Raw genomic sequence first — 25,056 nt, forward strand, 5'->3', positions numbered from 1 at the left:
AAGATACTGTTATCACTGTACTGACCAGGTGCAGGAATGTAAGAACTGGAATTACGCGTCCCTCTCCTTTGTATCAGATGAGCCACGTGGTTAGACCGGATGGATGAGTTTAGACTCTATTTATTAAATAGGTTAAGGGTATGTGTGGGTGTAGTTAATTGTGGGAGGAGCTACAGTGCTATATAAGGAATGTACTCTATGTATTCAGTACTCAGACTTTGCTGTATTTTGGTGACGCTAGTCCCTCTGAGTCCCGATCGGTGATCCAATAAAGAATCTCTTCCTTCCTGAAGAAACCTGTGTCCATCTCTCTGTGCTTGGCTTCCGTCAGTTTCTCCGGTATCACGAGCAAGTAGTAAGCACTACTACAGGCAGCAACAGAGGTCTGAACAAGGAAAGTAAAATCCTAATACGAGACACTGTTTGCTCAGTGAACAGACATACTGCAAAATGCACAGAACTAATGGGATAATATCGGTTTTAGCTTTCTGTACATCCACCAACACACAGCAGGGGATGTGAACCTAATAATCACTGCTACAGGGGGAGGGGTTATAAGATTGGGAACGGGCTGTTTATATCACATGATCTTATTTGGATCAATCAATACACAGACCATATTGCAGCCCCGGTGTCGAAATATTACGAAATCCCCCACACTAGATGGAATTGCAGAGCCATGAGATCAACAGTAAGCTGTAACAGTCTATGGGCAGGTCTGTGACCTAGCATCTAACGCCATTTACAAACGTCTCCCACATACAAGGACACTGCTTAACTCACCCGTACAACAATGCATGGTCGAGATGCTCGCACAGTCTCTGCAGCACCCGGTCATGGTTTCGGATTGCTGGGGTCTCATCTTCACAGGCAGCAAAGTAACTCTGTAGCTATAGATAAGGCGTAGATTAGATACGTCACAGCATGGAATCATCTGGGCAGTTACACACAAAGATATCCAACCCGGATTGCAGTTTTATAGTCATATCATTAGCAAAACAGTTTGACTGCTAACACTGGGGGGTGCCATAACCATTACAGCACGCTGTAGTGGTTAAGGTGGTTGAAGTGTTCCTTTAATGCACAGTCATCCAGCCCAGGTAGCAGCAGCCGCCATCATTTCCCTCTACCTTTAGTCACTGCAGGAAAAGAAATCTCCTTTCTTCCAGCCTAAATGTGGTACCTCTTAGAGAAAGAATGAAGCATAATGTTCGTGAAAGCACCGGATGTGGCTTTAATGACAAAACATAATCACCCATTGCATAAGCCTGCCACAGCGCCAATATACCCTTTATATACGTTTTCAAAACCACTCTATAGAAAATGAAAGTACGTCTGAGCTCAAACACTTCCCAAAAAGGAGGCTCTGCTCAATAAGCAGCTGTTAGCAGCTGAGCAGTCACATGAGTGTACGGCACAGTGAGTCGAGAGACAGTATGATAACACCAAGGCCTCCACTCCATTAGCAGACAGAAATCAGCCATTAAGTACACCCTGCCCTGGGCTGGATTCAACAATTATTTGTGTGTTACATGTATAGTAAATGGAGTTACTTTTCAATTTCTCTCATTTTCAGAATTTCCCAGGGATTTGAGACTGTCTCGGATCCTCACATAATCCAGGGCTGGCTGTATCTCATAGCTTTCTGTGGCAGAATTAATGCGCATGCGTTCATGTACAGCTCAATACGCAGATTTACTTTAGATTTGATTTTCTTTTTGGATACAATAATTCAAAGAAGAATATTACAGTGTTTTTTCAACGGCAGAAAGCACATTTGTACAGGAGAGCCATAGTAGCTGGAATTCAGCTTGGGCAAGTGAACAGATGTTGGCAGTTTACTCATTGTACAATATATCTACGCCGTTCTTGCCATTAATTGGGACATTAACAGGCTAAATAAAGGGTGTCACAGCTTCTCACTCACTGCAAACAGATTTTAACTCAAATCAATAACAAGGAAGTGCGTTCCCAGCAAGGCGTTATGTGTGTTTATTATCAAATCCTTCTTTAGGCCGAAATATTACTAGTAAATTTATAGCAGGCATCTTCAACCCCTCCCTGCTAGTTAGATTGCAAGCTTCCCTGAAGCAGAGTCAGTCTGAGCCGCAGACACACCAAAAAAATAAAACAGGCTCTGCTGGTAACAGTCACAGCTGGAAGTGAAATACCAAGACTTGTTCTGATGTTGTCAAGATATTTATGCAGATAAACACATTACAGGATATACAACTAATTACATACTAACATAGCTGAAAAGAGACACACGTCCATCAAGTTCAGCCTTCCTCACATTTGTTTTTAATATGCTATAAAATACCCAATACAGGTCTTTTGTAATGGTGCCAGGAGGAACCAGGCCACCTCTTACCTGCTAGGCTTAGAGTACAATATAGAGAGTGTAGCTCCCCCTTGTGAAAAGAGAGTGAAAAAATATGTACCTTTTTCACTCACTTTACTCAATGAGGTAAATCTTCAAGTAAGAAATGTCATGACCTCCTTGCACCATAACATATTTGTTGTGATGAAGTTATGAGCCAGGAGTGTCCCTTTATCTTCACTTTTATGCTAAACCTTTTAAAAGTGTACACACATGGAGAGAGGAACTTGTTTGTGACCTCTCCTATTAATCTCTAGGCATGTTTAGGAAATATGCAGACTGTTCCAAGAAGGTTTTAAAGTACTCCTTCCTTAGTGCCAGTGGCTGGTTGCAAACCTTTAAACTGGCTGTGCCCACTCTGTTGTTTAACCCTGTGCGGATTTCGTAGTAGTCACTGTCACGGTGATTGCCTGGTGAGTGGGAGGCAAGGAACAAATAGCTGCCTACTTATTTGGAGTTAACCCCACTCCTTAAAGCTGCAGATAGCGGTCACGATTACAAAATAATACTGCTTTAAAAAGAGCACCTAGGGTTACTGCTGGTCGGAAATGATTGAATAACCTGGACTACGCTAATTTCACTTCTATACAATGTACACGTGTGGAACTTAACCCCTTAAGGACAGACGACGGATATATTCCGTCATGATTCCCTTTTATTCCAGAAGTTGTGTCATTAAGGGGTTAAATTCCACACAAATTAAATTCACAGAGTTTCAGGGGATTGTGAACCAGCCACTGCAGAATGTGTTGGCTCTCTACAAATAAATAACATTACCTACAATGTGTAGGTTAAGTGAGGAATAATTTATCGCACACAGACCAGCTCCCAAGGTACAGGTTAGTTCTTATGTGAACTCTGGGTATGTATGTGTAATCGGACTCATGAACAATCACATATGCAGATTATAAATAGTTACACGGTGTAGTTTTTGACAGAGTAATAAGTAAGAAAATAAGGCAACGTTTATAAATAACTGAAGATGGGCAACTGGAAAACCCATTCTGCTGTAACGAAAGCATGTATTAAAGGGGTTCATTAAACGTTGAAACTTTCCCTACAGCAGCCTATGAATGGGCAATTTTAGAAAATTGAGAATTTATGTCCAAAAACACTGAGCAGGTTCAATAGCGTTGCTGAAGAATTACACCAGTTTAGTTATCTCCTTTTTCAATTTACACTATTCCCATCTTCGTAAATACATTCGTGAAAATGCTTCTTTACAAATAAGAGGAAGACATTTAGCTCAATTAGTATCTGAACGTATCTAGAATATAAGACAGAAAATAAAGTAGGATGCAAGATTGTTCTTGCAATGTATAAAATGGACATCAAAGTCAGAATCTTTAAAATCAGTTTACCGATTTCAAATTCTGTTACAAATAAGACATAAACCCATGCAGATCCCATTTAGCAGTTGGTACATGGTACTGGGTTTTGACCTGTGTAGCAGAAAGAGATGCTACAAATTGGATCCCCAATGCAGCACAGTACGAGCTTTTAATGTATTCCTCTGGGAGTCCATTCAACGGGTCCAAAGTAGCTACGTCTAAGACACTAATGTACCCATGAAGCAGCTGGATTTAACCACTTCATTACAAAGCATTTCTCAAAGCTCCCTACTCCTTCTATTGGATACTTGAAGTGGTTGAACAGACAGGCACATCACAATAACTATATTACTGAAGATGCTTTATTTATCAGTTAACAGAAAGGCCTACTGATGATTTAATATAGGATACTGACAAACTGCTCCAGATCTGGTAAGTCCAGATTCGTCTGCTAGGATCAACACACTTTAACACAAACCTTCAAATTGACAAGCTAACAACCAGCAATGGAGGGAGCTCACCAGGCCAGCATTGTGCTCAGAGACTAGTATCTTCCTCTTAGCATTTCCCCCTTTATGGTTTTCCTAATGTTAAAGGCTGTTCCTCATTTTTGACAAGGACCTTTGTATGCAGCTGAATAAAGAAATGCCGAAGCTTTGAGAATCCACAGCAGAGGAATCACAGGCTGCCTAATGAGACCTGAATGGGTTTTGGGCGTATTATCCGTATATTGAGTGTTTATAATACATGCATGCAACACGTGTGTATAGGACAGGGAGTATTTGGATGCAGAATTGAACACACATATAATTGGTAACGGACAAAGTAACTGCCATGAAAACTTTCAGGGTCACTTAAGGGAGAAATCAAAGTACATTTCTAATTCAAGAAACAAGTAGCCAAATTGAAAGCATGGCTGACAAATCTTTACAGTTCAGCTATTGTGACATTAATTTGAAAATCACTTTGAATTCTCACTTTAGGAAAGTACCCTGAAATCACCACATTTGCCCTTTTCGGGGGTTAGTGAGCTTTTATAATGACATAACACGCATTCTCTCGGAACCCCAATATCAGGATGTACATGAATTCTCGTAATATGGGCCACGTGTTTGTGGATTGTACATATATTGCTGTGGATCCAGTGGAGAATGTAACCATAAAAGGCAGCAAATTACAGGCTAGTCACAAGAGACTCAGACCCTCAGTAGTGACCTTTCTATTTCCAGGCAGTATCAGGAGACAATGTCCACCGCAATCCAAAGAGTGTGGGAAGGGTGTGTAATTAGGCAGATACCATGCACCTTTTATTTACCAAACCTTCTGCTGACCTGGATTTCTTTATCACATCGCACAATTAGGAATTCATTTAAAATCAGAAAGAGGGAAACATTAAACAACACCACAACCTTTCCAGGGGAGACACAATGGACAGGCCCCAAAGCATTCCCACAGCCCTACACACTGCTATTGGGTTTTTAAATTGTAAGGCAGCTGCTATTGGGTTTTTAAATTGTAAGGCAGCTGCTATTGGGTTTTTAAATTGTATTGCTGCAGTTATTCCGGTTCTGCAAACTCCAACCCAGCACCCCAGGCTGTTTTCATGGAATCACGGTTACTGCTGGGGAGGGACATTCTGTAACAGGTCAGACAGCCTACAGTGTGTGCCATGCAGAGTAACTGGGCCAGTATTCCCACCAATGAATGATAGCATTGCTCTCTATATATTCATACTCTGCTCTAGACGTGACAGCGCCATTTAACCAAACACAGCTAACAAAAACGAGTCTATGCAGAAACAATAATATATTATTATTCAGTATGTTAAAATAGGATCTGTGATCCAGATGCTCTCCTTCCATAAGAACCCTCTGAAACACAGTATGTCAATACAATAGCCGGACAACAGAAAAAGAAAGTTAGTCCGTAGGCTATTAAACAGTGGTGCCTATAAAGTCACACCTAATTGGCAACGCCAGTGGCCTAACTTGCCTGTACCCAAGCCCCCAAAGTGTTCAACCCGAAAAGGCAGCACAACAATACAATCTCAGTTATTCACTAAAGTGAGAATTCTCGGGATTCAAGGTGAATTCCAGAGTTAAGGCTAAAATAGCTAGGTGTAAACAAAGCCAAACTGGAGAATTTTTCCTAGTCTGCCATCTTGTACTATAATTTAGCATTCACTCATTTAATCATTACTGTAGGAATTGAATTTAAATAAAACTTCAGTGTTAATTTTAACCACTCCTTGGCATTCTGTATAATTAATTAAACTTCCCTATATAGTGCCAAGCGAACAATAAACTTAAATCCTTGCCGTCAATGGGGAAACGAGCCGACTTCAGGATCCAATATTCACAGAGCCTATCAAACGGTACAATGCACAACTTATATGATGCCTCGCAAAGATGGGAGTTACTTTACAGATAGCTCGGTGTACCTTTTCCTAAATATGGCTCTGCCAGTAACACTTTACCTTACTCTGCTCCAGATAATAAAAAAGTGTCCGACAACATCAAATTAAAACTGAATCAACACTATTTATTATATTGCAATTTAATTTACGGCAGGCAGGACATTGTCATACTGGAGTCGGACAAATAGAAATGTTTTAGAGCTAAGGGACACTTTCTCTCCAGTAGATTAAACCAGAACGGAGTGCAGTGAATACTAAGAAGCACTGACAATTCCTTTGCTCTGATTTTGCTGAACTGTGTGATTGTAGCCACAGAATTGTGCCCCAACTCACGGGGACTTGGTGAATGATCCCAATAATTTCAAACCTGCACCTGGACTGGGCAAGAACTAAATAACTATTGTGGCTGTACACAGAGTAAGACCCACAACGAGCAAAACTATGAGAGAGTCTGTATACGTTCTTACAGTCCTAAGCCAAATTAGATGAAAGTAATCTGAACCGTGATTACACATATATAGGGATTTACCACAAACAGAGTACACACAATAAAAACAAAGCAAGTACACACACATCACATAAATACAGCAAAGTCCCACACATAGCAAATGCATACACAGTACAAACATCATATCCACAAAATGTACATAAATACAAGATACATAGTACTCACAACAATAACAAGTACATACACAGTTCACAGATATGCTCACACAGTATCTAAACCCATAGTGGTCAACACAAGTTATATTCTATATTTAGATTATATGCCCACTGTGCCCATAGTATACCCATACTATATATAAACACACACATATGCATACAAAGTCTAACCATAAAGTACACACAAATTTTATATATATATATATATATATATATATATATATATATATATATATATATACACACACATACATACTATAGCATATATACACCTGTACACAGTACATCCAATACACACAGTATATAATAGAGACAAAGAGTACATACAATACGCACAGTATACAGAACGTACATAAAACACACAGTACATCCAATACACACAGTATATAATACAGACACACAGTACATACAATACACACAGTATACAATACAGACAGTGTATAATACAGACACACAGTATACAACACACAACACACACAGACACACACTATATAACACACACAGACACACACTATATAACACACACAGACACACACTATATAACACACACAGACACACACTATATAACACACACAGACACACACTATATAACACACACAGACACACACTATATAACACACACAGACACACACTATATAACACACACAGACACACACTATATAACACACACACACACAGTATATAATACACACAGTATACAGACACCCAGTATATAATACATACAGACACCCAGTATATAATACATACAGACACCCAGTATATAATACACACAGTATATAATACACACAGACACACAGTATATAATACACACAGACACACACAGTATACAGACACCCAGTATATAATACACACAGACACACACAGTATACAGACACCCAGTATATAATACACACAGACACACAGTAGACAGACACAGTATACAATACACACAGACACACAGTATATACCACACACACACACACAGTATATACCACACACACACACACAGTATATACCACACACACACACAGTATATAACACACACAGTATATAACACACACACAGAGGATATAACGGATATAACACACACACAGTATATAACACACACAGTATATACCACACACACACAGTATATCGCGCACACACACAGTATATAACACACAGTATATCTCACACACACACACACACAGTATACAGACACACACAGTATATAACACACACACACACAGTATATAACACACACACAGTATATAACACACACACAGTATATAACACACACACACAGTATATAACACACACACAGTATATAACACACACACACAGAGGATATAACACACACACAGTATATAACACACACAGTATATAACACACACACACACACACACACACACACACACACACACAGTGAGCTCCTCCCCCTGTACCTTTTTCACGGAGAGGGAGATGTTCTCCAGGATCCGGTCCTTCACCTCCCGCGGGTCCATGTACCCGGTAACCGGCTCTCGCCCTCCCTGACTCCCGGGACCATACAGCGCCCGTCATGTGAGCATCCGGAAGTGAGGTCAGGGGGCGGGGCCAACGGAGTAAACACAGCGCGGCCATGGGCGGAGCTACAGAGCCTACCGGGACAGTTACTCCTCCCCCCCCATACCACAACCACCAGGAGACTGCCCCCCAACACCTCAGTAACCAGGAGACTGACCCCCCCTCCCTCCCCATACCACAACCACCAGGAGACTGACCCCCCCCCCCCCACCATATCACAGCCACCAGTAGACTGCCCCCCCCCCCCCCCCAATACAACAACCACCAGGAGACTGACCCCCCCAATACCACAGCCACCAGGAGACTGACCCCCCCCAATACCACAGCCACCAGGAGACTGACCCCCCCAGTACCACAGCCACCAGGAGACTGACCCCCCCCCCACCATATCACAGCCACCAGTAGACTGCCCCCCCCCCCCAATACAACAACCACCAGGAGACTGACCCCCCCCCCACCATATCACAGCCACCAGTAGACTGCCCCCCCCCCAATACAACAACCACCAGGAGACTGACCCCCCCAATACCACAGCCACCAGGAGACTGACCCCCCCAGTACCACAGCCACCAGGAGACTGACCCCCCCCCAGCACCACAGCCACCAGGAGACTGACCCCCCGCCCACCCAGCACCACAGCCACCAGGAGACTGACCCCCCCCAATACAACAACCACCAGGAAACTGACCCCCCCCCAATACAACAACCACCAGGAGACTGACCCCCCCCCAATACCACAGCCACCAGGAGACTGACCCCCCCCAATACAACAACCACCAGGAAACTGACCCCCCCCCAATACCACAGCCACCAGGAGACTGACCCCCCCCACCATATCACAGCCACCAGTAGACTGCCCCCCCCCAATACAACAACCACTAGGAGACTGACCCCCCCCATACCACAGCCACCAGGAGACTGACCCCCCCAGTACCACAGCCACCAGGAGACTGACCCCCCCAGCACCACAGCCACCAGGAGACTGACCCCCCGCCCACCCAGCACCACAGCCACCAGGAGACTGACCCCCCCCAATACAACAACCACCAGGAGACTGACCCCCCCCAATACCACAGCCACCAGGAGACTGACCCCCCCCAGTACCACAGCCACCAGGAGACTGACCCCCCGCCCACCCAGCACCACAGCCACCAGGAGACTGACCCTCCCCCAATACAACAACCACCAGGAGACTGACCCCCCCCCCCCCCCAATACCACAGCCACCAGGAGACTGACCCCCCCAGTACCACAGCCACCAGGAGACTGACCCCCCCAGTACCACAGCCACCAGGAGACTGACCCCCCCCCAATACCACAGCCACCAGGAGACTGACCCCCCCAGTACCACAGCCACCAGGAGACTGACCCCCCCAGTACCACAGCCACCAGGAGACTGACCCCCCCCAGCACCACAGCCACCAGGAGACTGACCCCCCCAGCACCACAGCCACCAGGAGACTGACCCCCGCCCACCCAGCACCACAGCCACCAGGAGACTGCCCCCCCGCCCCCCCCCCAACACCTCTGTAACCAGGAGACTGATCCCCCCTACCCCCCCCCCATACCACAACCACCAGGAGACTGACTCCCCCCAATACCACAACCACCAGGAGACTGACCCCCCCCCCCCACCACCATATCACAGCCACCAGGAGACTGACCCCCCCCCCCCAATACCACAACCACCAGGAGACTGACCCCCCCAGCACCACAGCCACCAGGAGACTGACCCCCCGCCCACCCAGCACCACAGCCACCAGGAGACTGACCCCCCCCAATACAACAACCACCAGGAGACTGACCCCCCCCAATACCACAGCCACCAGGAGACTGACCCCCCCAGTACCACAGCCACCAGGAGACTGACCCCCCCCCAGTACCACAGCCACCAGGAGACTGACCCCCCGCCCACCCAGCACCACAGCCACCAGGAGACTGACCCCCCCCCCAATACAACAACCACCAGGAGACTGACCCCCCCCCCCAATACCACAGCCACCAGGAGACTGACCCCCCCAGTACCACAGCCACCAGGAGACTGACCCCCCCAGTACCACAGCCACCAGGAGACTGACCCCCCCCCAATACCACAGCCACCAGGAGACTGACCCCCCCAGTACCACAGCCACCAGGAGACTGACCCCCCCAGTACCACAGCCACCAGGAGACTGACCCCCCCAGCACCACAGCCACCAGGAGACTGACCCCCCCAGCACCACAGCCACCAGGAGACTGACCCCCGCCCACCCAGCACCACAGCCACCAGGAGACTGCCCCCCCGCCCCCCCCCCAACACCTCAGTAACCAGGAGACTGATCCCCCCTACCCCCCCCCCATACCACAACCACCAGGAGACTGACTCCCCCCAATACCACAACCACCAGGAGACTGACCCCCCCCCACCACCATATCACAGCCACCAGGAGACTGACCCCCCCCCCCCCCCCAATACCACAACCACCAGGAGACTGACCCCCCCACCACCACATCACAGCCACCAGGAGACCGACCCCCCACCCACCATATCACAGCCACCAGGAGACTGACTCCCCCCAATACTACAAGCAACAGGAGACTGTCCCCCCCACCACCACCATATCACAGCCACCAGGAAACTGATCCCCCAATACCACAACCACCAGGAGACTGACCCCCCCACCATATCACAGCCACCAGTAGACTGACCCCCCCAATACAACAACCACCAGGAGACTGACCCCCCCCCCCCCAATACCACAGCCACCAGGAGACTGACCCCCCCCAGTACCACAGCCACCAGGAGACTGACCCCCCCAGTACCACAGCCACCAGGAGACTGATCCCCCACCATCATATCACAGCCACCAGGAGACTGACCCCCCCCCCCCCACCACCATATCTCAACCACCAGGAGACTGACCCCCGCCCACCCAGCACCACAGCCACCAGGAGACTGACCCCCCGCCCACCCAGCACCACAGCCACCAGGAGACTGACCCCCTGCCCCCCCCCCTCCACACCTCAGTAACCAGGAGACTGACCCCCCTCCCCCCATACCACAACCACCAGGAGACAGACTCCCCCCAATACCACAACCACCAGGAGACTGACCCCCACCACCACCATATCACAGCCACCAGGAGACTGACCCCCACCCCCAATACCACAACCACCAGGAGACTGATCCCCCACCACCATATCACAGCCGCCAGGAGACTGACCCCCCCCCCCCACCATATCTCAACCACCAGAAGACTGACTGCCCCCAATAGAACAACCACCAGGAGACTGATCCCCCCCCCCCCCCACCATATCACAGCCACCAGGAGACAGACTCCCCCCCGATACCACAACCACCAGGAGACTGAACCCCCCCCCCCCAATACCACAGCCACCAGGGAACTGAGCCCCCCAGTACCACAGCCACCAGGAGACTGATTCCCCCCCCCCCACACCATATCACAGCCACCAGGAGACTGCCCCCCCCCAATACCACAATCACCAGGAGATTGCCCCCCCCAATATCACAGCCACCAGGAGACTGACCCCCCCACCATATCACAGCCACCAGGAGAGTGACTCTCCCCATTACCACAACCACCAGGAGACTGACCCCCCCATCCCACAACCACCAGGAGATTGACCCCCTAATACCACAACCACCAGGAGACTGCCCCCCCCCCCCATACCACAAACACCAGGAGATTGACCCCCCTCATACCACAACCACTGGGAGACTGACTCCGCCCCCCATATCACAACCACCAGGAGACTGTCCCCCCACCCATACCACAACCACGAGAATGAGTACCTCAGATACCTGTATGCTGGTCTATCTAATACCTTAACTACCAACAAACTGACCATGTGTACCCTGGAATTCGTGGGATTGTCATACATAAAAGATTAACACATTCCACCTTATGTTCTTGCATTATCAAATACACAATAGTTTACCTTTTCTATCCACATACTTAACAGTTTGCCTAAAACATCTACTTGTACCTCAAAATCCCCTATCCTTACCTTTATTTGACATGTATATGTAGTATCTGTACCCATAAACACATGACTTGTACATTCACATTTTGCTATTAGAGTATAGCCTCCTCTATAGCTGGTTCACCTAAGACATTAGTCTCCATTAGAATGATTAGTATGATAGTCCCACTTAGTGCTCCTCAGCCTCTTTTCACCCAAGGCTCTTTTAACCATAACCCTACTTGTACCCTAACCCTACCCCTACCCCTGTCATCATTCACATAATTTTCCCTCCCTCTCTTTTCTTTGCACTTCAGCACTTCAGAAATTTGGCACTTTGGCCATTCGGTTCAGTTTGGCACCTCCGAAATCCGGGACTTTGACGGTTCGGTTCGGACATTTGGATGCTTCTCCAAAATTTGTCCGAATTCACATTCATACTGAAACGAATTGCACATGTCTAGAAAAAACTATGTACAAAGAACAGTGTCACTTTGCCCGACAGAAGATAACAGTTTTACAATTAAATATATACCAAGGAGGCGGGGCCTGACTCTCATGCTGGCCAGACAAAAATAAGGTTGCACAACTACATAGCAGACTATGCTGACAGCCCTTGTATAGTCTGCGCATGCGCATTCAGATGATGACGGAAGAAGAGGGAGGAGGAGCCCGGCGCTGGATAAAGGGTAAGGGATTAACCCCTTCCTCCCCCTTGAGCGCCACGGGAGGGGGACCCTGAGGGTGGGGGCACCCTCAGGGCACTATAGTGCCAGGAAAGAGAGGTTGTTTTCCTGGCACTATAGTGGTCCTTTAACTGACATTCTGTTGCAGTTTCCGCTCACTAGTTTATCACCTATACTTACCTACTAATCACCTTGTCAAGCAAGCTTCTCGTTAACTACTTTAGTTATGAGACAGGATGATCATAATGCCAAAAATCAGTGCAGTAATCCTTGACCTATACAGTAAATATTTCTTGTCATATATGTCTTAACTATTATGTCAGTACAAACCTATATGTATATCAATGCACCACAAAAAAAAAAATATATATATATACCACAATCAATTTGTCCATTAAAAATATGCCAAGCCAGGTGCCCATTAAAAAATACCACAGTAAGTTTGCCCACCAATAAATACCACAGTAAATTTGCCAGGTGTGTTTAGTATGATGTGCTGGTGTTTGAATGAAGGGGTATATTTGTGTGTAGTTTTGGTGTTTGAATGTAGGGGTGTGTTTGTGTACAATGTTGGTGTTTTAATACAGGGTTGTGTTTGTATGTAGTGTTGGTGTTTGATTATAACAGTGTGTTTGTATGTAGTGTTGGTGTTTGATTATAACAGTGTGTTTGTATGTAGTATTGGTGTTTGATTATAACAGTGTGTTTGTATGTAGTGTTGGTGTTTGATTATAACAGTGTGTTTGTATGTAGTGTTAGCGTTTGATTATAACAGTGTGTTTGTATGTAGTGTTGGTGTTTAATTATAACAGTGTGTTTGTATGTAGTGTTGGTGTTTAATTATAACAGTGTGTTTGTATGTAGTGTTAGCGTTTGATTATAACAGTGTGTTTGTATGTAGTGTTGGCGTTTGATTGCAGGGGTTGTCTCTGTGTTTGTATGTAGTGTTTGATTATAACAGTGTGTTTGTATGTAGTGTTAATGTTTGAATTTGAATGCTAGGATGTATGCCCACATACACAACTGTGGCTACACACTAACACACAGATACACATACACATTGTCACGCACATAGACGTATACCCACAATGAAAAACACTGACACACAGACACACAAATTGCTTCCATATCTTTCTCCATTTCTCAGTGCTGGCACACTAGTTGTGGAGACCTAGTCTTACTGATAGGGGGTGGGTTTCCAACTGATAAGACAGATCTGATATCTCAGAGCAAACAGATAAAAGATGGACTTTACCCCCAGAACGTACTTAATTTCCTCACGTTGGTTCCACAGCAAACAGAAACTGAGGGATGTTGTAACTTTGTCTTTATTGTTATATGAGAGGGTCACACTTAGCATTATTTATAAACCAAATCTCTAACAATATCTACTGAGTAATGAAAGGGAAACAAAGTGCTCTAGGCATGGCCGTCCCTCATGGCGGTCTCCAGGGTCCATTGAACCCTTGCAGAGGAAACATCACCCAGCTGGGGTCATTTATATTTGCGAATAGCCAAGACAGTCAAATCCCTGCACAGAGACGCCATCATTCTGCTCAATATTTCCTTACAATGGTCTGTTATGTGGCAGTAGTGGGGGCACCCCAGTAACAAAATCAAAGTATGCACAAGTAACCCATACTGTACTACCCCCTTTACCCAGACGGGCATCATTCTTCAGTCCATCTTGGTACAACCAAGACCGCCTACACTATTTATCAGACAAACTGAATGTGTTTTGGATCCAAAATAGGTACATGTACAGATGATGCCAAACAATTGCACCTTTTATATGCAACCTAAAAATAAAATAGCCATAAGCACCTTAACATTACATTTGACTCAGTTAATTATTTTAATTTGTAAAATAAAGGTTATGTTTTAAATTATCATTTTACGCATCATAGAAACTTCCCCAGGCCCCAGCTTCATTGCGTAAGCCTTGGATTGGGGAACCAGCGATAGACTAAATTATAGTCAGCTGGCTCTCTGACTTCCCAACGCAAAAAATGCAGCAGAAAGGTAAGTATTATAGAGGAGTTGGAAGGTTTTTTAAAATCCGCTATTATGACCTAAATTTTCCAATATGGTTTTCAGTTCAATAAAACCAGGGAATTCACCATAGAATCGCAACTTATAGGAGATAATAGCTAAATAGGAAAAATTCCCTAGTCAGTTCCCAAAAGGTCAGTTTAATAAATAACAGTTAATACACATGGTTTTCCTCAGATCCTGGCATTCCTACAGATACAAATAATCTTGTCTCAAGCGAGGTGGGTAACAAGGGCTGCAAGGAATTCTTATTTTGGGACAAATTTTAAATTAGTTTGACAAAACTGGGACAACTGCACCCTCAGATGCCTTGCACCATAAACACACCAAGGCATGTATAGTGATTATGGTACCTGGAGCTTCCCTTCAAGAATACAGATTATTTTATTTCAGCAGATTTCAATAGGTCTGGTGCTTTCTGAGGGTCCTACAGTTATATCCACATATTCCCACCAGTGAGCATTGCAATGTTTTCCCTTCCCCAGAGGATCTAGTATATTGCGTACCCTCTGGGGAAGGGAACACATTGCAATATTGTATATTGCGTTTGTAATTTTTGTGGCCAGGTGCCGGCAATGGAGTTATCTGATCGTGTCTCCCACAGTCTATCTTCTCACTTGGCTAGGGATGTGGCATTTCGTGGGGGGAAGGATTGAAGCAGCTGTGACCCAGCCTCAGCCGGTCTTGTTTGCATGTCCCACAACTACTATAGGTTTTCTCAGACCTTATTTAACCTCTTAAGGACACAGCTTTAGAAGCTTGGCATGCACTTAAAGCAGCACTTACACCATCTTAGGAGTTCTACTCAACTGAACCTATCCCTAGCAGGTGCAGACATCTTCTTCAGTTTCTACGATTAGAATTTTCATAGATTAATTAGATGGGCCTATGTCTCATTTTGAGGCATTATAGCAGTTTGACTGTTCAAGTAACCCCACAAATGGCTACCATTTGTGAAAGTAGACACTGCAGGGTAACTCATATGGTGTATATTGTGCCTTAACTTTACGCCCATTTTTTCACTAATTTATGCAAGCAATTTTGTAGCATTTTTTTTATATACATGTTGCATTTTTACTGCATATTTTGTACATTTTGTACATTTGGTATGTGCCACTGTTCTAAAATCCCCCAAATTATGCTCTGTTGCATCTTCTGAGTAAAACAATATGCCCAATGTATGAGCTAGACACTATTTTGTGAAGTTACAGTGCTATATAACAGACCTGACCATTTTAGGTTTTTAAGTGTGAATTTTCATTGATGGTGTTGTTTGGTCCGTGTTCCATTTTGGAGCATTTTAGCAGGTTGCTAATTCAAACTACCCCACAAAAGCATAATATTTATTAAATAAGACACCAAAGGGATCATTGTTTTGCTACATTTCTTTTATTTGGCAGCATATTGAATTATTTTTTTGCACTGCCTACACTTTATTGAAGTATATTCTCATTCCATGTTATAATTTTTTGGCAAATCATAGTGGATAAATATATAAAATAAAGGAAGACTTTAAGCATTCGATAGTATTTGAGTGCGGTATCATTTTTGTATATTGTTTTGGTCTTTTATGGAGGCATTTATGGTGGGTGTGCCTCAATACCGGCATCATTAATTCAACAGAGTGCCAGAATCTAGAATCTTGTTTAATATTTGTCATTGTTTTGCTAGTTTGTACCAAGTGGAGTGGTAATAAGCACTTTCTGACACACACTTTTAGATCTTACTTTATGTTTTGCAATCCTAATGTGAGCTACTGCAGTATAACACTTAATATGTTGCTCAGCTATGTCGTCTAAGTACAGCAATACACCGGTCTATATCTGTGTGTACAGATTTGTGTTCCTAGCACTATAGTATCCCTTTAATATGTTACCTCGCTATGTTGTCTGAGTACAGCAATAGCCCCGTGTGTACCTGTGCCAGGTATAAGTTGAAAGTTGAAGGGGCAAATATGACACTCAGCCTTTTCAGGTTTTTTCAAACTGAAGTTTGATGCTTGGTTCAGGACCCATTTTGAAACATTTTATCAGGTTGCTAATTCAAACAAACCCACAAAGGCCTACTTTATTTCTTAAAGTAGACACGCTAGGGTACATGTGGATGTTGAACAGGAAAGTTGAAACATAGCAGCTCATGATTGCAAATTACCTCTCAAAGGCCACATCTATATTTAAATATAAGCAGCTCATCTATTTAAATTATGAAGAAATTACTATTTGCTGTGAAATGGGTAATATTTGGCGTACAATGATCAGGGGGTCGAAATAAGTAAACAGTAGTGGGTTTAGCACTTGGAGGCCAATGAGAAGCTAAAATAAGGTAAAATAAGAGTAGGCCGCAACCTAAAAATATGACGTTCCCTCACAAATCGTCAAAAAGATAAAATCTAGAGAATAAGAGTTATAGGTTGCACCACAATAGAAATGTAATAGTAAAACCAATAGTATACTGGATATTGAGAAGAGGCACTTCAGGTGATAAAATACAATAAGAAAGATAAAAATAGAAATAAAGTAATATGAATGCAATAGTGTACTTACATAAAACAAGATAAAATGAAATATATAAAAGTCCTGATTTTAAGGGATCCACTTGACTTGCGGGGACTTAAATATGGTGTGGGACTGCTAGTAGTGCAGATCTTGAGGTCTTCTGATCCTCTTAGTATAGTTCAGGATATGCAAATAAAAAGAAGAGCTCCAATAGTGTACACTGTATCCAGCAATGAACAGAACAGAAACTTCACAGGAATGGTATTCCTACTCACCTATTGATGAGCTAATACAAGCTCAGGTGTAGACAGCATTCAGTGGCGTTGATCCCCCACTGGTAGGATATAGGTGGTATTTGATGGTGTATGACTCGGAGTGAAGGTAGTCTCGATATGCGAGGAAAAAAATACAACAAAGAATAGTGCTCTCTGTATGAAGCAAATGTAGCAATGAGAATAGAATATTTAAGTGAGCAGGATGCACTGCTCACTATAATAGCATGGGTGGTATAATCCCCACCTTGGGATTCTTGAATGGGTATGTACACTGGTGTTTTTGATGTCCAGGTTACATTTCACCCATTATTTATATTATTGTATCAATGTCATTATTGTATTTTGTATTCCTTTACACTTTGATCTATGTTTACATGTCTCATAAAGATGTCATTTTGGCGCCAAAATTTGTATAGCTAATTCTTTTATTGCTTATATATACACAACTCTGTACCAGGTTTCTGTTTTAACTGCTAGTAGATGAAACCCTGTGTGGTGAAACGCCTTTTGGCTGTTTTTATTGCTCTTTAATTTTGTACTATTAAAGGAATATTGGCTCATTAATACTCTGTGTGTGCCATAACTCCCTTTTGTACATAGGATTTTAATTAGTATTTTATTTCAACCTGGACATCAAAAACACCGGTGTACATACCCATTCAAGAATCCCAAGAAAGGGAATTATACCACCCACGCTATTATAGTGAGCAGTGCATCCTGCTCACTTAAATGTGAGTATATACTATTCTATTATCATTGCTACATTTGCTTCATACAGAGAGCACTATTCTTTGTTGTATTTTTTTCCTCGCATATCGAGACTACCTTCACTCTGAGTCATACACCATCAACTACCACCTATATTCTACCAGTGGGGGATCAACGCCACTGAATGCTGTCTACACCTGAGCTTGTACTAGCTCATATATAGGTGAGTAGGAATACCATTGCTGTGAAGTTTCTGTTCTGTTCATTGCTGGATACAGTGTACACTATTGGAGCTCTTCTTTTTATTTGCATATCCTGAACTATACTAAGAGGATCAGAAGACCTCAAGATCTGCACTATTAGCAGTCCCACTCCATATTTAAGTCCCCGCAAGTAAAGTGGGTCCCTTAAAATCAGGACTTATATATTTCATTTTCTCTTGTTTTATGTAAGTACACTATTGCATTTATATTATTTTGTCTATTGTGACATAGTTTATTTTATTTCTAGTTTTATCTTTCTTATTGTATTTTATCACCTGAAGTGCCTCTTCTCAATATCCAGTATACTATTACATTTTTATTGTGGCGCGACCTATAACTCTTATTCTCAATGATCAGGGGGTACCAAGTCATCTGGGTAATGCTTGAGGAATAATGTCTTTCTGCCCTGCTGAATCATCGCTGTGTTAACCTTCGTAAAACTGAGGCACTGTCTGTTACCTCTGCGTCCGCTGTCAGAATTCTGTGTGCCTCCCCGGCACAAACTTCCTAAGCTTTTTGAACTTTTTACAAAAGAACTTTAAATAATGTTGTAAATTTTTTTTGTATTTTTTTTTTTGGTGTCTTTTAACCCCTGACTAACATAACTCTAAACTCCCAATTTCCTACAAAACACCAACCACCCCAGATTAACTAAATAAAATTTTAAAACAAAAAAAATGAATTATAAAATAGTCAGTGAGCAGTCAGATTTTTAGCAGCCTCGTTGGCCCTGAACATCCTCAGCATTTTTAACTTTTAAACAACTAAAAAAATATAAACTTATAAAGTAAACCTTGCAAAATCAATGGCACTGCCGTTCCACCTCTCGGCCCCGGACACGGCACTGATCCACGACACATACCACCTACCTATCACAACTGATAGTATCCTATACCTTGGGATTAGACTGATGGCTAGGCACACATGCCTTTATGAGCAGAATTACACACCACTGCTCTATAGCCTAACACGGGACCTAGAAAGATGGACGGACAAACCCATATTGTGGTTAGGTAGACTCCACTCAGTAAAAATGAACGTCCTCCCCAGAATTTTGTTCCTGTTCCAGCCACTACCTGTCCCAGTTAAAAGGGGCAACCTAGCAAACCTCCAAAAATCTACTGATATGTTCATCTAGCAGAGGAAATGCCCTTGGATTGCGATAAACCTACTGTATCGACCCAGGGACAGAGGGGGACTGGGGTTACCGAATCTATACCTGTACTACCTAGCAGCACAGGTAGCACAAATTGCATATTGGCATTTCCCACCTAAAACCCATAGCTGGGTGGAAGTCGACTCATTACTAATGGGACAAGACCTTCCCCAATTTTTTATTTGGCTACCTAAGGACTATAGGGCACTCCTACGGATCACATGCCCTGCAATACTTCATTCAATTAGGATATGGGATCTGACAGCTACTAAATACTCTCTTCGTAGATTTCCCTCCCCAATGACGCCTGTACTCAGAAACAAGGATTTCCCACCATGAATGAGAGCAAGGGATTTCAAAGGTATTGAACGCATGGGTCTCCAAAGATACCTACATTTATATATTGACAAACAAATAGTCACATCTGAGAGACTTCAGGAACTCTCACATCGAACTGCTAAAGATTTCTTCCGCTATATCCAGATACGGGATTTCGCTGCCAAAAAAGAAATTAAAGAGATGGCCGCACTCCCGCTGGTTTGAGAAAATATGCCTCCAAGAGCAGCACCCCAGGGGGCTGATGTCCTCATTATATAAACACCTTCGCATAGAGTCCCAATAAGTGTGGCGAGCTCTGGTATACTGACCTTTGGGAAGCAGACCTAGGGGAAACGTTGGAGGGCATGGACTGGCAGGACATCTGGGAGTCTGAAGCCCGATCCCCCATTTGCATAACCCTCCAAGAGTAATCATTCAAAACCATGTTCCGGTGGTATACCACTTGGTATACCACAGTTTCACATGAAACTACCCCCCCACAGACACCTGTTGGCACGTCTGCAGAGAGAAAGGAACATATATCCATAAGTGGTGGTCCTGCCCCTCTGTACAGGCCTTTTGGTCCCAAATAACATGACTTAGCTATAAAATAATACAGAGACAGCTACAATTAGACCACTGGGCCTGTCTCCTTTCCATACCAACGGAGGGCCTCACCCAACCAGCAATTACTTAATATGATCTACCTAGCAGCCTGCAGGGCCTTAGCTCTAAAATGGTGATGCCCGGAGGTACCCTCTCTCTCACTGGTAACTGCCAAAATAAAGGATAATAACCTTACGGACGAGCTCACTTCCAGGGTCTGAAGCACAGCTAAAAAGTTTGGCAAGGTTTGGGAGATGTGGGAGCAGTACATAGAAGAGGAGGGAGGTTGATTTGGAGGGAGGACTAGAGACGGAGGTCATAGGGAAATGTGGAAAGAGTGTGTCTCGCCCAAGCCGTAGGTTGTTAGCCTGTTGTTATCTTATCTTGTTTTTTAGTTGTGTTTTGGTTTTTGATTTTTACTTACTTTTTTGTAACTAAAGTTTAAACTGAAGTAAAATGACGATAGATTGTGGCATGTCGACAATCAAGCTCCTACTGCGTGGGTGGGGCATAACAGGTGCAGGACCATCGAACAGAGTACAGAGTACAGTACATCGTAACAGAGTACAGTACATCGAATGCTGTAAACCTACCACTCACCGAGAGAAGGGTCAGCCTGGTAGAAGGGTCAATGAACAGAATATCTTATCCTTACGAATCCATTACTGTCGTTGGCCTGTACCAGCTTGTTTGATCAATGATCCTGACTCTTATCTGTATTGTGAGCGTTACGACTAGCAGGGATGTGTCTACCGGCCAGCCAGCTCTTCAGCTTCCATCAAACAAGCATTTGCCTTGGGCGGCAATTTCTAGGGGGCGGCAAATAACGCCGCCCCAAATATTTGCCCAGGCAAATACCTTGTTTGATGGAAGCTGAAGAGCTGGCCGGCTGGCCACCTTTGAGCTCCCCCGGGCAGGCGGGCAGTGAAGGAGCACTTTCCCCCGAGCTGTCTCTCTCGCGACCCACAGTAATGCCGGGAGCGGAATATGACATCAATATGACACAAAATTAGGGAGGCTGGGTGGATTTCATATTTTAAAAAAAATTATAATTATTGTGAGTGGGGGAAATGTGTGTGAGTGAGTGTGTCAGTGAATTTGAGTGTGTGTGTGTGTGTGTCGGTCAGTCAGCGTGTATGTGTCGGTCAGTAAGTGCGCATGTCTGTCAGTGAGTGTGAGTCTGTCAGTGTGTGTCCGAGTAATAGTGTATGTCTGTCTATCAGTGTATCAAATCAGTGAGTGTGTGTATGTCATTGTTTGTCAGTGTATATGAGAGTGTGTCTGTCAATTAGTCCTTTCTGTAATACGAACGAAACATGCAGTGTGATTTGGCTTCTGCGAAAGCCTTTACTTTCGTCTAACCGCATCTCTGTTTATGCAAAAATAAAGATTTTTTTTTTTAAATCAAATGGGTAAAAAAACGGCATTCAGATGCCAAAACCTATTCACTCTGAGTGTGGAAACTTTAAAAGAATCCCCAATGCAAAGGGCTGAGAGGGGAAATCAGGGCAGCAAAACCAGTTTTCAGTTCTTCTGCCCCTCTGGTAGTGCATTCTGCACCTTTTATGGGGGTTCTTGGAATTTGGAAGAAGTGACCTGCCTCAATCATTCTGCTGCTAGGCTGTAATGATGGTTCCCTGCTGTGGCACTCGGTGAGCAGCCCAGAAATTAGCTGATATTAAAATGTCCAAAATGTACACTTCAGTTCAGCATCTGCCTTTTTGAATAGAATAAAGGAAATGTGGGTTGCCATCTGCATTAAATAAATGCCCACTTTGTTATACCATGCCTTTGTCTTTCACATGATCAATGTGACAGTACAGTCACCATAACAACTTTAGCTTAATGAAGCAGTTTTGGTGCGTAGATCATGCCCCTGCATGCATTTCCTGGCCAATCATGGCAGCATCACTTATGGGTAGCTCAGCCACTAACCAGATCAAAACAGGATCAACCAATAAAAAAAAGACAGGAAATAGACTGGAGGCATAAAAGGTCCCACCTCCCTCCATACCTCAGTCCTTTTTTTCTGTTCTTAACCGGACAGACAGGTTAAATTTAAAAATACAAATTTTTTTTTTTTTGGCTTCCTTCTCATATGTACAATGGGTCTCCCAGGCACAGTTCAGCCTCTGTGCCTGAAGGACCCAGTAAACAGCCTGCATGAGCAGGACTAACTGGGTCTGGTTCAAACTAGTGATTTGAATCTACTTTAAGGATTGACTTACAACATGCTGAGGACTAGGCTCCATTGTACTTCAGAAGCCTTATATTATTCCCCCTACAGAACCTAGAGGCTACTGGGAGACAGACCTCTTCATTTGGGAAAACTTCCTGCTATTTCTACCTTTCCTCAGTTCATGTACTCACAGGTTTGTGTATTTCTTTCGTTCGGGAGTTTGATCTTGTTCCCATGTGGGTAAGCTTCGCAATCTGGTAAGTGATTCCCTGTTCATCCGCCTGTTTTAGCCGCATGAACGCCGTGGTGTTCGTTTTCCTTTTGAAGGGATTCCCTGGCTAACTTCAGTTTGTTTATAGTCTGTTCTCATGAATTGGCGCAAACTGTCATAGGAAAAAGGCACGAACGGCTCAGCGTTCGAACGAATGATCTGCGCATGTGCGAACTGTTCACTTAAAGTTACAGTTTTTCATTTGGCTCTTAAAGTGATGTGCTTTCTGTCTCTATGAAAATATCTTTCAGTGCGGCCAGTTGGTAAGAATAGATTCTCTGTCTCCCATTTTCATTAATATTCATAGGAAATAATATATTTTCCTTGAAACAAATTTCTCCTAACTCAGCGCTTTTTATTCCTTTTTTATAGAGGTCTTCTCACTCTGCCTCCCACCACTCAGGTTCAAAGAAACATAGGTGAGCCAAAGTTTATAAGGGGAATAAAAGAGTGCCATACGGGCCCCATAGTTAACTACATGGCCCTTATTATTTTGCAGCCCAAACATGTGCTGGGATAGAGAATAGTGAAATAATTTACTTAGACCATCTGGATACCAGATCCGGAGGTCTATAGTAAGTACTGGAGTAGGAAAGATGGGATTACCAAATCAATTAATGATAGGACCGTAAAGAGTCTTTAGCAAAAATAAAAAAATAGGTGGTCAAATACCCGAATTGGGTAAAAAAAATCTCACCACCTGCTTCTTGTGTTCCTTTGGGATTTTCCTTCTAAATTTCCCCTTTCTAAAAAATTAATACCCTTTTTCAAAATACTTTCTTTTTAACTGGACTGGCGTATGGAAGGAGGTGGGACCTTTTATGCCTCCAGTGTATTTCCTCTCTTTTTTTCTTGGTTGATCCTGTCCTGATCTGGTTTCGGGGTTGAGCTACCCATAAGTGATGCTGCCATGATAAATAGCCAGGAAAAGAAAATGACTAGGCAAGTATGCATTTTAATTTTCATTTGTTTCCATCCGTGCAGCCCTAGCTGATCAGACAGGTCAGTTCCCCTCATGTGCTTGTTATAATGCAGACTGGCACCAGTTTCGTTTCCCATTTGCCACAAACTGTTCACTGTGGATGGTTGTTAGGATGAACACCTCATGTTATCTTTGTACTTTAGAGTCAGCAATTTATTTAGGCAAGGAGCAGCTGTTTCCCTCAGTTTTAAGTTGTTTTTTTTTCAGCTGGAGCAGTTGAGAAACTTGCATGCCTTTTTCAGATCGTGCCACAGGCCACGGTCTCAAAGCAGTGAGGCATTTTTAGTAGTGGGATACTATTGTAATAATTGTCTACATACAGAGGTTGATTAGGGATCCAAGTGGTAGTTCCTTGATACACACAGAAGGTGTACTTTCACACAGTTTTATCTGTTGGTGGAATTGTGAGTCCCCTGTCCCAGGTCTCTGTTCAATTAAATAGTCTATAGGCTGCTCACTTTTGAATAATGGATCCAGTGCTGCCACCAAGTTACACAGTAGCAGTGGGGTGGCCAGCTAGTTGTGCAGGCCAGAGGCATTGAATTACAGGAAGCAAACAACTTGCAAACGAAAGTAGACTTTAACAAAACGCCCGTCACATCAGTGGAATTCCAATTATTAAATGACCCCCAGATTTCTAATCAACCTTTTGGGTTTTACTGTAGAGGTGTGACTAAGATGTGTTTTAATGTGAAAACCTGACAAGTTAGAGGATTAATAAGCTCAGGTAACCCATTTTATTAATCTTTACAGTAACATTTATATTGTTCATATTCTCATTCACGTTAC

The 25,056-nt window shown here is 43.8% G+C and overlaps 1 protein-coding gene across 8 annotated transcripts in view; it reads right to left on the reverse strand.

Moving 5' to 3' along the window:
• PLEKHM2 (pleckstrin homology and RUN domain containing M2) overlaps window positions 1-8,324 on the reverse strand; it is a 36,733-nt gene extending 28,409 nt beyond the window's left edge. For all 8 annotated transcript variants that reach the window (XM_063436216.1, XM_063436212.1, XM_063436214.1 and 5 more), the window contains exons 1-2: window positions 8,194-8,324; window positions 784-890 (exon numbers count right to left, since the gene is read on the reverse strand). In XM_063436216.1, coding sequence (XP_063292286.1) covers window positions 784-890; window positions 8,194-8,253 — 167 coding nt within the window. In that variant the 5' untranslated portion in view covers window positions 8,254-8,324. The remainder of the gene's footprint in view (window positions 1-783; window positions 891-8,193) is intronic.
• Between the last annotated feature and the right edge of the window lie 16,732 nt (window positions 8,325-25,056).

Source organism: Pelobates fuscus, chromosome 11 (assembly GCF_036172605.1).
Source record: "Pelobates fuscus isolate aPelFus1 chromosome 11, aPelFus1.pri, whole genome shotgun sequence".
Classification (NCBI taxonomy): domain Eukaryota; kingdom Metazoa; phylum Chordata; class Amphibia; order Anura; family Pelobatidae; genus Pelobates; species Pelobates fuscus.